The sequence below is a fragment of the Podarcis vaucheri genome (genome assembly GCF_965113315.1).
Source record: "Podarcis vaucheri genome assembly, chromosome: 11".
NCBI lineage: Eukaryota > Metazoa > Chordata > Lepidosauria > Squamata > Lacertidae > Podarcis > Podarcis vaucheri.
This window is the reverse complement of record NC_138749.1, coordinates 16,593,653-16,609,492: the sequence shown is the minus strand read 5'-3', so window position 1 is coordinate 16,609,492 and position 15,840 is coordinate 16,593,653. Positions and strand designations below refer to the sequence as shown.

Sequence of the window (15,840 nt, the reverse complement as noted above, 5' to 3'; positions counted from 1 at the left end):
ATACATTCTAATAGTTTTTAATTCTGAATTTTCAACCATTTAATAACAGCAACGATGTACAAAAGGAAATGCAGCTGTCCCTTATGGGGACTGAACCTGCAACCTTGATGTTATCAACACCACTATCTAACCAACTGAGCTATCTCTGTTTCATTACCCTTCCCATCCAGTTGGAAGGGATTTTGTGTGTGTGTGTGTGAGAGAGAGAGAGAGAGAGAGAGAGAGAACATTTTGTGCCCCATTAACTTGTTTTTTGGGGTTCCCTCTCCCCTTAAGTTCCCCTTGCTTAGGATCCCCCCACCCAGTCCTTCAAACCTTGATGTTGCCCTGAGTGTGCTGATGCTTCCTTCTTATGCACTGGGTGATAATCAGTTTTTTGCAACATTCATACAAGCCACGAAAGACTCAGATTGGAAACTGAAGTACTGATATTTCCCTCATTCTTACCGACCATCTTGTACCATTAACGACTAGCTCAGAATTTCGCCGATTTAATATGTCTGCTATAAATTCCTTTGGTTTATTTGAAGGGGATCTTCTTTTTCCCCACTCTTAACATTTGAAATATTTGACAATCCCATATTTAAAAGGGCTGCTCTAGAAATCCATGTAGGGGATCCATCAGTGCTCACATTACACGCACTGCTACACTTGGGCAAAGCTTTGAATCCTCCAGTAGCTCTTCTTGGGCTGCAAGTTTTTGATCCTAAACCACCAAACATCTGGCTCACAAGGCTAGCTACATTTTACATAGGAGTGTATGTAATAGAGCCTTGTTGTGGGACTCTTAACATCAGAAGAACAGTTAGGAGATTTTGAGTGAAGAAACAGGGAGTTTGCAAGTGATGCGAATTTGGCTGAAAGCCAGTCCCTTGCTAACAGGGCTGGCTGAAGAAATATTGCTGCCTGAGGCATCAAATGAAGCTACAACCACCACCACCACTGAACGTTGAGTTGCATGCTACCCAAGGCCAGCCACGTTATTTTGGCATCAGGGACAGAAAATCCCACAAGCACCTCTTCCTCTCCCTGGCAGTAAACATACAATAATAAGTGTAACACGTCTGGGTCCAATATGCAGAGTTAATAGTTAACATGGAGGTTTTATTCAGGAGAAGCTACAAGAGACACTAGTTGTGGTCCCAGTCGCAGCTCCACCCTCCCCTGTAAGGTGTGTTAAAACAGAACCAAGCAGACAACTATCTGGGTTCAAAGTGGCCACAACTTTATTGACTGCAGATGTAGGTAGAATTTTGGCTCAGGCATTGGGTGTATATCTGTTCCAGCCTTCTGCTGGAGGGCTGAAACTTATTCAGGGTTGTGCCAAGGATTATGGCCTCCCCAAGACGTCGATCTACTGAGGTGGCCATCCTAAGGTTGCTGCTGGAAGCTCTATGGCCCAACTGCCCTGCGCTTGGCTTCCGGACAGAGACTTCCACCGAGACCCCTTTAATGGGGTACCCTGAGTACGCCGCTGGTTCTGGACACGGTGATGCACTGCTTCACCCCAAAGACTAGGGTTCCACCCAACGCCTTAACTGCCAAAGGTTGTGACGATTTGCTATGAGGAAAGGCAAAACCTCTAGACCGGCCAATGAAATTCCTTCCCAGCCATTGACAATCATAGAAAGGTTGTGAAACACAAGGGATCGAATCTTGGCTAAACATAGAGGATGTAAGGAACAAGCAAAGTTAAAACACATTAGGATACATGACAGAGGTGACATCTTCTTAAGAGGATTGAGGGAACCCATTTGCGATGTTATGCAATGCCATGGGGAGCCAGGGGGTAGAGGAGCAAAACTGCCTCGGCCCCTAGGAGTTGGTGCACCTGATACAAGATAAATGATTGGCCTGGAATCTAATGGACGATAAGGAAGGGAGAGAGGGTTTGTTCTTCTGACAACTGCACTGAATGGGTCTAGTACATCTGGCTTTTATGAGAGCAGCCCAGTCAGCCAGCAAGGCACTGCCCACCAAGTGGGGCCTCTGATTGGCCAGTTTAAATTATTTTTTGGCAGGCAGATTTGTCCCACTGACTGGCCAGCCCAGGGAAATCCCCAAACAAGTCAAATGACCGGCCAGACATATGTAATATTGTTGCCTGGGATAGTGGCTGAATGTGAGGGGTGGCAGCTACCGCCCACCCATGAAAGGGGTAAGCGGCCATTTTCTGCTGGATCTCTCAGAGCTAACCAGGCTTCACCCCTTCATACCATTCTACAGGGATCATCTCCAAACTCTCACCCCCCCAATGTCTTTTGTAAGAGAATACTACAATAATAAATAACTAACGGGGTTGCCACCATTTCAAGCCACCCCAAATCACCTGTCTGAGGGTGGCCACTTCACTTTGCCTAATGGCCTTACCCCCACTTGGTAAGATATTAAGTTACCACATCAGGAAAATAACTGGGCTACTAGCAATTTTCCAGGCCTGGTAATATGCAGAGGTAGAATTTCACAAGACCTTTGCATAAAGCTACATAGACGTCTGCTTGCTGGTGCCTTTAATACCTCAATAATGGTTGCGCAAACTCTGTTTTTTCAACTGAGTGCACAAGATTTGAAAACAACCACAATTGTGGTCTGCCCAGCCCAGCCCCAACTTCCATTTGCCTCCAAGTCTGTATCCCTTGTGTTGGCTTCGGGCCCCTGATCTGGGCTGTAGGTCCAGGTGAGGGGAATCCTGGGAGAAGGAGACCTCCCAGAACTCCTTTCTTCTATTCCGGTACCTGGTTGGAGCTTGTTAGTCCCACGAGTTGAGCTGAGCCAGGTGGGTTTGGCGAGTTTTGCAGAAATACGAAGACTGGGTTTTGTTCCCAGCCAAAAGTAATCAAATGCACTTTTAAGTGTTTTCACATGGAATCTGTAGAGAGATTATTTATTCATGCCGGTTTGTAAAATCCAAGAACTCAAATATTTATGAAACTGAAATGCTTCTTGGAACACGGTCTGTGTCTGCATACTTTCTCACATCTGCTCTTAAGTCCAAAGTGGCACAAAGGCTGGAAAACATTATGCAATCCGTAGCACTGGCGCTTAGTCTACAGTAGGGTGATCGTCAACTTCTAAATTCATCTAAAGCTCTGTTGGCGCAATTAGGCAGATACCTCTTGCTGGGGGCCTCCTGTCCTGCCACGTCCTGTAAACTCAAAACTGGGACCTCTCTGGAATCAGTGATTGGCTCTGTGACGTTAACATATATGAGAGAGTGCTGGAGGGAAAATAGTTAAGTGGGTTGCACAGACAGGACCCAGGGGGGTGGAGTCAGTGGGTCTATAAAACTAGTTCTGGGAGGAGTTTGTTGCAAGTTGTGGGTGGGTAGATGGTTGGATTTCGTGGGTTGGCTGGTTGGGAAAGGCAGTTGGTAATAGAGAGACAGTGATTTCTTGAGTGTGGGGAGGTAGAAGAGATAGAGAGAGGAAAATAAGACTAAGAAAGTAAAGAGCAACAACGTTTGGAATGCTATAAAAGTTTTGTTTGTGTCTGAAATAAAATACACTCTTCTTTATTAATTGAAAAGCTGACTGAGACTAAAGTGAATTTACAGGGAGGACCTGGTTGGTGGCAGCGGATTAGTGGTGTACGGGTCAATAGTCCGTGAGATAACTGGGGGCTCCGTACGAACGCCACAGGCTCCATTCTTGCTGTACCAACAGGTTTAAGCCAGTCCCAGGAGGAAGTGCATAACCTTCCAGTCAAAGGGGTTGGAAATCTCTGAGCAGAATTTCCCTTTCCAGGAGGCCAGGTGATCAGAAGGAACCAGCCATCTTCTGCTTCCTCCTCCATGGCCAACCCTACCATTAGGCAGATTGAGATATCCGCCTTGGGCGGCAGATGCAAAGAGGTGACGGAGCACCTCTTTTCTTCTCATTCCCAGTCTCCTCGAGTGCTTGCGATGCTCTTTTCAGCTACCACTCAAAAGAGGCTTCCAAGGCTGGCAATTTTGTGGTACTGTTTGGATTGTCACCAGTGAGGGATAAGTCCAGGAAATGGCTCTGTGGCCTGACGGTTCCTTGCTCCTGGGCTATGGCAAAGCCACCATTGGATACAACCCAATAGCCGTGGAACTATTAAAATGAAACACAACTATGAAATTGCAATGGTTTTTAAAAGTTAAGGCAACAAATAAAATTGGCAGTAGTAAAATATCTTCATAATATTAAGGCTGGAAGCCATTGGAAGGGCTGTTGCACATTTATTGTTAAAACATGCCTGGGCCATGGCATTAAATTTGGTTCTAGGGTTAACCCCTGAAAAGGCGTAGCTCAAACCGAATCCTGGTTTAGTTGACTTTTTGTGATTTCCTTGCAGCATAAATAAACTCAGAATGTCTTTCCCAGTCTTTCCAGAACTCCTTTAGTATTTTGAAATTATAGCTATTTTCAATTTTTTAAAAAAACCCTTTACAGTCTAATTCAAAAAAGAAAAAAAAATATCACCCAGGAAGAACTTCTATAAACATGGGTCTGTTCTCATCACGTTTGCAAATATTTCTCCCGAGTTTTTAACTTTAGGATGTTTTTCTTCTTTTGTCTTTTTTGTCAGAGCAAAGAAGACGTTCTCTTTGTAGTCTTGAATAAAGAGGAAGGGTCTGGCCTGGGATTTAGCGTTGCTGGAGGAGTAGACCTGGAACAGAAATCAATCATCGTAAGTGGTGACTGCATCTTTTCTCATAAGTGGGTTGCAAAGCCAGCTGGAAATCAGATCAAGTGCTCATTTATCAGCCATAAAGCCCTGTTGCGAACGGCTGCTTGCATCATTTCTGAGTACCATCTGCTAATGCGATCAGAGAGGGAAATGGGCCCGGGTGCCAAATAAACCCTGATGCACACAAGGTTGCCAAAGAGGAACGCCAGGGGTAGCCTTAAACCACACATCTGAATGATCAGGGCCCCTGGTATCGGCTCCCACTGATATATTTTTTTATGATTCCAGCAGAATCGTAAAATTGTAAGAGTTGGGGAAGGGACCCCAAGGGTCATCTAGTCCAACCCCCCTGCAATTCAGGAATCTCAACACAGAATCATAGAGCTGGAAGGAACCAAGTGATTCCCTGTTTTGGGGCACACCGATGCACCATGAGAAAACGCCTTCTAGCATGCCACGAGAAATAAATCCATTAAATAGCCCCACAGCGATGGGGAGGGTTATCCCTGTTATGGCTTGCTTGTGATCTTCCCAGAGACATCTTGCCGTTGGAGACACAATGCTAGGCTAGATTTACCTTTAGTCAGAGTCAGCACTGCTGGCAAGTTTTTAAAAACATCTTTGCTTCTTTCAGAGATGTCTGCATATACTTTTACTAGGAGTTCTATACAGTAAGCTGGACTGCCAGCCTTGACTAAGTAGATTATTAGCTACATATTTAGCTATTAATTTGGGAGATTTTAAACAGTGGGGACTGAGAATTAATTGTATATTTGTTTAGCAAGTTTGAGCTCAATGTAGGAGGTGAAAAAGAACATGCCAAGGTTGGCTTTTCTTACTAAAGAGTATTAGATTCAGTTTATTAAATTCACACTTCCTCCCAATAGCTCCAAAAGGCACCTCTGCTGAAGCCCTGTCCGTATTTATTTGGGTTCAAGTCATTCTATCAAATCAATCAGTTGCTGTGTTAAACAACTTACAGTTCTTTTACTTGGCTGATGACCTTCACCGCAATGTTATCTTCTTGAAGGTCCACCGGGTTTTCTCAAAGGGGGTGGCATCCCAGGAAGGAATCATCCACCGAGGGGACCACATTCTTTCCATCAACGGCATCTGTCTTGCGGGTTCTGTACACGGGGATGTGCTCAATGCTCTTCACCAAGCCAGGCTCCACAAATACGCCGTCGTCGTCATCAAGAAGGAGAGAGGCGGAGAAAAGCTGTCTCCTGCCGGGTCTGAAACCTCAACGCCTGGCAGGAAATCCTTAGTAACTGCAACATCGGGAAGAGCAACAGGTACGCTGTTGGTTCAATGCAGAGTTCACCAATGCCAACTGCTGGCCTCTTCGCTTACCTCAGGCATAGGCAAACTCGGCCCTCCAGATGTTTTGAGACTACAATTCCCATCATCCCTGACCACTGGTCCTGTTAGCTAGGGATGATGGGAGTTGTAGTCCCCAAACATCTGGAGGGCCGAGTTTACCTATGCCTGGCTTACCTCTTAGGGATCACCCATACTTCCTTTTATAATAATAATTATAATAATATTATTATTTGTAACCTATCCAACTGACTGGGTCACCCCAACCACTCTGGGCAGCTTCCGGCATATACAAAAACATAATGAAGCATTATTATTATTTTTTTAAAAGCCTTCTCTATACAGGGCTGCCCTCAGATGTCTTCTAAATGTTCTGTGGTTACTTATCTCCATGGCTTGGGGGGTCAGATAGCTCCATACCCCCCCAACATTTCTTTGATGAAAATAGGGACAACCTAAGGAAAAGCGGGGACACGGGTGGTGCTGTGGGTTAAACCACAGAGCCTAGGACTTGCCGATCAGAAGGTCGGTGGTTCGAATCCCCACAGCGGGGTGAGCTCCCGTTGCTCGGTCCCTGCTCCTGCCAACCTAGCAGTTCGAAAGCACGTCAAAGTGCAAGTAGATAAATAGGTACTGCTCCGGCGGGAAGGTAAACAGCGTTTCCGTGCGCTGCTCTGGTTCGCCAGAAGCGGCTTAGTCATGCTGGCCACATGACCCGGAAGTTGTACGCCGGCCCCCGAGTCGGCCACAACTGGACCTCTACCTTTTAAGGAAAAGAGGGACATTCTGGGATCAGATCAGAAACCAGGATGACTTCTGTAAATCTGGGACTGTTTCTGGAAAATGGGGACACTTGGAGGGTCTGTCATTGGCTGTCTGCCTGACAAGCAAGCAGCTAGCAGTAATAAAAAATACTCCAGGTTTTCGGGGGAGGAAGACCTATGGTGGGCGATAAGGGGCGTCTACACAAGGGCCCTCCAAAACCTGGAGCCAGTTGCACAGTAACTGGATGAATTCACACCAAAGAAGAACCAGTGGGTTTGGGGGTGGGCATTTATGAACTTGGATTGAGCAAGTGAAAAACCTGAGTTTTAATTTGGACTCTTTGGAACCCAAACTGCATTTTAAGATGTTCTCACAGTCGGGTCGATAGGTGCTTAGGAGTTCCAGGCCTCGTCAAACCAACGTGGAGCTGAACTGGTCGGTTTCCACTTTGACCAACTGGAAATCAGATCAGGCCTCTCAGATGCCGGTTTGCAAATAATGTAGTGAATATGAGCATTTTGGAGCCTCGCTCCCAGAGACAAAAGTATTTGGATTTACACACATTCTTGCAATCCAAGATCAAACCATTCCAGCAAAATAGCTGGAGCTCCATGCCAATTGCCAGAAAGAATCCCAACGTTGCGTCCAGCAGTTTCGCAATTCCAAGGAATGGAAATAACACAGGGTTTGAGAGACTGTGAATGATCTTTTATGCCTCCCAAGGGGCTGGGAAATAAGGAGACTTGCACTGCTTTGTTAAAGACTACCTCATACATTCCCTTTTGGCCTGACCTCCCTGTCCTGGTGGCAACCCAAAACTTAGACATTAGAACAAAGCAGAGTTAATGTTCTTTACATGTTTCCCTTCACCCCAAAGGTACAAATGGAGAGCTGGGCGAAGCCGTTTGTGTCGAACTTCTGAAGACTTCTGCTGGCTTGGGATTCAGCCTGGATGGGGGGAAAGCTTCAATCTCAGGAGACAGACCTTTGCTCATCAAGAGGATTTTTAAAGGTACTTGGAAAACCGCTTTCCAAAGTTTCTGTTTTCTTTTCTGTAGGCACAGTCTTGCCTCTCTTTTCAGAGGGGAGTAACAATGCCTTCCGCAATCAGCTGCGTACGGTTGCTCTGAGGCTCCGCTTTTGTTTCCAGACAGACACGTTACACGTGACACAAACTGACACGTGCAGCAATCCCATACAAACTTACTGGGGAGTAAATCTCACTGAAGTCAAATGTAGAGTAGGCATGCATATGATTTCTTCGTCAATCAGATAATAATAATAATAATAATAAATTTTTATTTATACCCCGCCCTTCCCGGTTCAGAAAACCGGGCTCAGGGCGGCTAACAACAAATTTAAAACACTTAATTGTGATACAACAAAAAACAGCATAAAATACAGTATAAAAGCGTGAATAACAATAAATTCAAAGTTCAATTTAGGGGGGAAATCCATCCAATAAACATTAGATGATCACCAGGGCTAGCTGGCTAAATTAGTCCTATTTGGGCCAGTGGAGAGACCAGGGGAGAATTAGCTGTGGGATCCCAGAGCAGGTAATCTTCATAAAAAGGGGAGGAGGAGGGAAGAAAGGGGAATAAAAGATCAGGCTAAGTTCAGATTGAAAGCCAAGCGGAATAGCTCTGTCTTACAGGCCCTCCGGAAGGAAGTTAAATCCTGCAGGGCCCTGGTCTCATGGGACAGAGCATGCCACCAGGTCGGAGCCATCACTGAGAAGGCCCTGGCCCTGGTGGAGGATAATCTGACTAGCTTAGGGCCCGAGATCTCTAAACTATGATTATTCATGGACCTTAAGGTCCTCTGCAGGGCATACCAGGGGAGGCGGTCCCATAAATATGAGGGCCCTAAGCCACAAAACAGTGGAACAGACTCCCTCGGGATGTTGTGGACTCTCTTTCCTTGGAGGTTTGTGAGCAGAGACAGGATGGCCATCTGTCATGGATGCTTTAGTTGAGATTCCTACATTGTAGGGCATTGGACTACTCTGCCTTCAGGGTCCCTTCCAACTCTACAATTCTATGATTCTGTGAAATTAAGTGATAAAACATAATCCATGGAAATCAGCAGCTGAGTCAGAGAAAGGCGGTGTAAACAAATGAGGTGTGGAATTACCCGTACTACCTGCAAAGAAAAAAAACAGTGGGCAGTTGTACCCTCAACCAATGCTTTGCAGCAATCCTCACCACCCTAGTAGAAATATAAATGAAAGCAAAGCACCGCCATCTGCTGCAGCTGCCAGTAAACTTTCCTGGGGGTGGGAGACACCAGGGTGGCATGGGGGCCAAGATAACTGGTCTCTTTAAACCTGTTTCTACATTTTCTTCCTTGGAGAAGCGCGTGATGGCTGGCAGGGAGGAGGAGTGAGGTAGGGGCAAGCCATTTGAGGTTTGACTCACCTCAAAGCAGGTTGATATGTTCAAGCAGGGACAGGCTGGAATTTTTGGTCCTCCTTCCCTTTCAGTTGGGACGTGGGTGGCACTGTGGGTTAAACCACAGAGCCTAGGACTTGCCGATTAGAAGGTTGGCAGTTCGAATCCCCGCGACGGGGTGAGCTCCCATTGCTTGGTCCCTGCTCCTGCCAACCTAGCAGTTCGAAAGCATGTCAAAGTCCAAGTAGATAAATAGGTACCGCTCCGGCGGGAAGGTAAACGGTGTTTCCGTGTGCTGCTCTGGTTCGCCAGAAGTGGCTTAGTCATGCTGGCCACATGACCCAGAAGCTGTACGCCGGCTCCCTTGGCCAACAAAGCAAGATGAGCGCCGCAACCCCAGAGTCGGCCACGACTGGACCTAATGGTCAGGGGTCCCTTTACCTTTACCCTTTTACCCTTTCAGTTACTCACCCCATCCTGGCTGGACTTCTTTGCTGTCCTCAGGACATTTTTCGTTCATCTCCAGCTTGAAAGTTGTCTCCCTTTTCCCTGCCTGGCCTTAGGCAAGTCCCTGTCCTCAAGCTTTGGAAACTGAGGATAAAAGAGGCTAGCCTTGAAAGTTTCCTGTGGATGCGGACTGCAGCACACTTTGCAACTTTAGAAGTGTTTTAGGAATGATGGCCAGAAACTGAAGTCCAATATAGTCTCAGGAACCACAGTGAACTTCTGCTATTGGGCAAATTGGAATGGAATTTTACTGCAGAGCTGAGTCTTGGAAATCAAAAATGAATTGTGTTTGAATGTGAGGTTCTTCTGCGCTTCAGCTCTTTGGTCCTAACTTTCATTTCTTTCCCCCAACAGGTGGCGCTGCAGAACAAGCAGGAAAACTGGAAGCCGGCGATGAAATCCTGGCCATTGGTGGGAAATCCTTACTTGGACTCATGCATTACGATGCTTGGAACATAATTAAATCTGTCCCAGAGGGACCTGTCCAGTTGCTTATCAGAAAGCATCAGCCTCCAGTATGATGGGCACTGAAACTTGTTAACCTAAACTTACCTTTGTGGCACACCCTTCCAGGTTGTGTGCGATGGAACCATTACAAACACATTGCAAGTGCTGAGCCTTGTTGATTCAGTGGCGTTGTTCTGTGTCAGACTGCTAAAATCAGCCAAGGAACATCAAGATACATGAGCCAGGAACGTATCCCAGCGAATGCACCAGTGTTTTGTAAATGGCATCATTTCCTCCACCACCACTAACCCCAGTAGTATTATTATTGGCTGCATGGACTTCTGTTGATCTGAATCTCCTTCCTGTCTTCCTCAAGACCAGCTCCATCAGTCACCTGTTTGGAGTTGCACCGGAGCAAAGCTGTTGAAATCAGTCTTGGAATCTGTTTTCAACGCAAGCTCCGATCTGCCTGGGATTACATGAAGCGAAAAAGACTGCCACGGAGCACGTGCAGAGTGCAGCTGCCGCATTGCCTGGACAACCCCCAACCAAGCTCACACATCTGGGTGGACTATGGGTGGAAGTCAGGTTGCTTGACTGCGAAACAAACCTATCATTTTATCAATCAATTACTGCACTTTGGATTCACTACATAGATGGTGCAATAAACGGTACTTTGCATAGGTTGCATGGGAAAGCTTGGCAGAGTACAATTTGCAATATGATTTGTATCTGGTTTCTTCTTGCTACGGTTAAAGGATTCAAATGTCCCCTTTGGGTCCACCCAACTATTACTTGGGAAAATGGTTCTCAGTGCTCTAGGGAGACAGCCTGTGGCTCTCTGAGGAAATACCAGGATACGGTCTCAAGGCACATGAAGCTACTGTCATGCTGCAGCTAAGCAGGTCTGGGGACTGCTTGGGTGCATGACCACCTAGCAACAGCATCATCTTGGGTTCCATGTCTAAAGAAAGACATGGCATTCGTGTGTAAGGAAATAAGTGAAACACATAGTTTAGCTTCCAGATTCAGTTGCTGGTGTTTGCCAGTTCCAAGGATTTTGGGTACCACAGTCTCTGGACAACTGTGCCTGGGACCCTGGGGAGTTGCTGCCAGTCCGAGCAAGCAGTGCTGGGGCTATATGGACCAACAATCTGATTTTGGTATGAGGAAGTTCCATATGTTCATACGGGAGCCGCAAGCCATGAAAGCATTTCAAGCTTAAGTGACAATCTCTGCCTCACTTTCCTTGCTAAGCTGCTGGAGTTTCACTCAGTGCTCAACGAACAACACACAACACGACTTTTATAACTGGTAAACTATTTATTGGGAAAGCGTACAGTACTTTAGCAAGTTTGGGTAATGTTTTAAAAAAGTCAAGATGGTGAATTGTGTCTCTGTCCTGGGTATTTTTACACTTAGCAAGCTAGGGGGTGGTATTCAACTAAGTTTTCCTCGAGAGTAGGCCCGCTGAAATGACTGGGCTTAATTTAGCTATGTTTATGTTAGTGGGCGTACTCTGACTAAAACTTAGTCAAATAGCACCCTAACAGATGAAACCTGCCCTGTTTTTTTTACAACAGGGATTTTGTAGCTGTACCATGTTGTTTTGATTTCAGCTGACTTGTGGGTCAAGCGTTTGTCTATTATGTTTGAGACAATCTCCCTGTTCTTTTAAGTGGTGTTTCTTTGAGTGTTCCTCCTCAAAATGGTTTGAAGCAAGCATAGAATTTTTTTTTAAAAAAATGCATTTATAGAGTTTTCAAAAACAACAACATAAAGACAAACAATGAACAAAAGCAAAGAATAACTGGGTTAAAACCAGAACTACAAGTGTGGTGTGGTTTTTTCCCACCATAGAAGTGAGATTTCTTGGGGGGGGGGGCGGCAGTGGTTCTGAATACTTATATGAATTCATTCAGCTCTTAGGATTAAGCCACTATAACTCAATTCACACTGGAGAAAGCCACAGAAAGCAATATGTCTAGGGAGAAAATGTTCCAGACAATTGGTAGTTTCCTAGAAGAACACATCATAAATTGTATTCTTTCAGTATTCAGAGTTTATGATCCTAGTTTTCAAACCTATTGGCCTCTAATTAGATAGCTAGAAAGTAGATGGTCTGGTTTTCGGAAAAATTGGAACTCCCGCCATGGTAAATTTCCTCCTTATCAAGGATGGGGAAACTCAGCCCTATATGTGGCCCTCAGAGCCTCTCTCTGTCTGGCCCTTGGGAATTTCCTCACGCCACAACTCATCCCCAGCTACACTCCCCTACTGGCCCTAACTGGAATGTTTTTGCCTGGCTGAAAAGAATTGCATTAACAAGTACTTTCTGGGGTGAAGTCACCAGAAGGATAGGCCCCCAGAGTTTGGATAATCGGAAGGAAACAAAAGATGAGAAAACATTTGCATTATGGGTGTAAATTCACCTGTAAATTCTGAGTGACCGTATTTTCTGCTGCTTCCATTCTTAAGCGTTGGTTTTAAGTGGTTTTCTATACATCTATAAGCACAATTGCTGCATTTGTTGAAACAGATACTGGGAAGGCACTTAAATCTCGTTTCCCCAGTCGAGCAAGTGAGATCCACACGTGGAGGCAGACTTCTACATATATAGGAAATGTGGCTGTATCTGTCACTGCATCACAGTGCTCACCGGGGTTCATTGAACTGGATATGGGCACCCCATTCAGGTCCACCAGTTATTGGGGTTCCCCCTCCACCACCCATGAATTTTTATGACAGATGTGTAGTTTGAAATTCCCTAAAAAACAAACACTCCTCAGAGCATCACATGCACTGATGCTGAATATTTAATCCATAGTCAAAGCACATGTCATTCTGACAGATAATTTTGATCAAAGATGGGAGATTGAGATAGTCTTTAATGTATGGGTAGGCAAACTAAGGCCTGGGGGCTGGATCCGGCCCAATCGCCTTCTAAACCCAGCTCGCGGGCAGTCCAGGAATCAGTGTGTTTTTACATGAATAGAATGTGTCCTTTTATTTAAAATGCATCTCTGGGTTATTTGTGGGGCATAGGAATTTGTTCTTTTTCTTTTAATATTGTCTGGCCCCCCACAAGGTCTGAGGGACAGTGGACCGGCCCCCTGCTGAAAATGTTTGCTGACCCCTGCTTTAATGTATAGATAGCAGGTGCGGTTGAAAAAGGTGTCAACATAATTTCCTTGAGAAATTAGTTTGGGGAAGCCTTTGCCCTGAAAGACGGCATATAAATAATACTGGAGATCAAATTTATTAAATAATGGTTTGCTCTTTAAATTGCTGTGTTAGCGTCAGGGATTGCCTTAAATTGCTGTGTCAATGTCAGGGGATATAGAGTCAAAATTCCAAAAGGAGATAATGCTTCATTCTTTCTTTTAAAAATACAAACATCTTCAGTATTTGTGATGGGAGAGAGAGAGTCTGTCTCAGGCCATTCCAGCCTTACTCTGTGTGGTTTTATTTTATGTATTTATCTGAATACATACGTTTGCCAGAATGGCATCAGGCAGGCGATGCATTCGAGTCTTGCATGTTTTCTCCGTTACAACTCTTGAGGCGGAAAATAGACTTTGAGTAGAGCTTAATTTCATTCCCCTTGAAGCAAAATGAAACCAAGCCAGCCTCAGGGAGACCTCTGTGCAAGATGTAAATCTTACACACTGCTTGGTGAACATTGTTAGCATCCCTATATATATAGAAAGCATACGAGGGATCTGGTCCCTTATTTTGGTCTGGCGTACGTATGTGATGACTAGCAAAGAGGCAGCAAGTTGCATTAGCAAGGATGTTGTAGAAATATTGCAGATCTTCTTATTGCCTCTCTTCAGTCTCCTATGCCCTTCTGTCCTCTTCCTGTCACTCCCAGGCCCCATTGAGTAACCCCAATCTCTTGACACCACTTTCTGCTCCAATCAGGTGCCTGCCTTCAATTTCCTTGACAATGTCTGCATGTGAAGCAGAGGAGATGCCAAAGAGATGGAACCTAGGAGATCTGGAGATACAGATTTTACACTATTGATATTTTCCAAATGGCTAAACCATTGCAATGGGCTTCTTCTCAGAATTGTCACTTTCCCCCACCTCAGTCCTTAAGGTTTATTCAAACACCTCCTCCATAATCGATATGCATTTAAATTAGGAAGGTGTTACATATGAGGTTTCACCAACAGGAATTTGATATTCATCCAGAAATTGAGGCATAATATCTTGTAATTTGGGAAACGTTTCTTTGGGAGTATGAGTGATTTCAAGAGCATTGTTCAGAAAATAGTCAAATAGTTTACATACCATCTTGCATTTCCTGTCTGTTATATAAAAGCCTACACTAAACAAGAGGATTACGTAATAAAATGCTGACGGCGATTTAAAAGTTATGATTAATTAAATTTCTATGCTGATCCATTAACTTGTTCTAGATATAAATGACTTGTTACTGTTGAGCTTTTAACTCAATGTCATAATAATACTTTTTTATGGATCGTAAAAATCTCTGGATGTCCCCCCCCCCCCAATTCAAGCAAGCTGAAATGAGTATTTCATTATTTCTCAGAAGCTGTGTGGAATACACATTCTTCATGTCATAAGAAACCTGCCTTCTGATGAACCAGTTTCGCAAGGAAAGAATTAATCAGATGCTACAAATCTTCATCTTTTACAAAGATAACAAAATTGATTTGTGCAGTACATGAAAATAAAGGTGAAAGCTGTAAGAAACCAAAATCACAGGCCTGGTCACACAAAGCAACAAATGAGATAGCAAACCTGTTTCTGGATTCTACCGCTTTAGACTGCAGCTGGGAAGGTCGTATAACTGATCGCTCTTCCATACAAAAATATTCCCTGCAGATAGAAATGTAGATGTCAAGCAAGAAGTGTGCTAGCCTAGTCATCTCCCTGACACCTTATTTTTCTACTTACAGAGGTTTTTGAGGCATTTGGCAGTGTGATTCCCCACCCACCCATGATCTGAAATAGTCCCAACTAGACACAGGTTTATCACCTCATCTGTTTTCTGGGGGGGAAAGAGACCACAATTTTTATCTACATTTGTGTGGGGTGTTTGTGTGTGTGTGTGTGTTTTAAGTGTAACACACGATTGTATGATATTGTATATTGGCACCATTATTTATATAAATATATCATTCATGTTGCGAACATTTTTAAAATGCCTTGTTGTAATAAGAGAAGTGCAATAATAGGAAATAGAGTACATTTTCCAGAACTTGCTTTGCCCCCTTTATGTAAATCGGCATCTCAGCAAATCCTTCTCTTCCCCCTCACCCCATTTTTTTAGTGGTTTTTTGAAAATAAACATGACGCTTACTATTTCTGTAGGCATTTGTTCTTTATATGTGTTGAGATATGATTTAAAATGTGCTGTAAGTTTGTAATATGTTGTTTGCCTTATAGGCTGGAGAGATTGCGAGGTCACACCAAAGTACCTCACAGTAGTCTGTGCGCCCAATCTTATTCTGATAAGTGGCAAGGAAATTTATGGTCTGAATTATCCTGCAGACATATGCTCATTCATGTATCATTTCTACCACTTATGGCAGAGGATGTCCTCCTTTCGTGCTTTTACGTCAGCCATTCCCAGCCCTGTTCAGATATCTTCAGCTACAGGCCCCACCAACTCTAGTCAGCGTGATGGTCAGGGATGATGGGAGTTGTAGTCCAAAACATCAGGGGAGCACCAGATTGAGAAATACTTTTTGGCATCGCCATATTTCCTTCACCAGCCAAGCCT

General features: G+C 44.5%; 1 protein-coding gene across 5 annotated transcripts in view; it reads left to right on the top strand.

Moving 5' to 3' along the window:
* The window catches only part of PDZD2 (PDZ domain containing 2), a 254,232-nt gene extending 238,805 nt beyond the window's left edge, over window positions 1-15,427 (top strand). For all 5 annotated transcript variants that reach the window (XM_082241726.1, XM_082241728.1, XM_082241727.1 and 2 more), the window contains 4 exons: window positions 4,552-4,653; window positions 5,684-5,948; window positions 7,616-7,750; window positions 9,993-15,427. In XM_082241726.1, coding sequence (XP_082097852.1) covers window positions 4,552-4,653; window positions 5,684-5,948; window positions 7,616-7,750; window positions 9,993-10,159 — 669 coding nt within the window. In that variant the 3' untranslated portion in view covers window positions 10,160-15,427. The remainder of the gene's footprint in view (window positions 1-4,551; window positions 4,654-5,683; window positions 5,949-7,615; window positions 7,751-9,992) is intronic.
* Window positions 15,428-15,840: the final 413 nt, after the last annotated feature.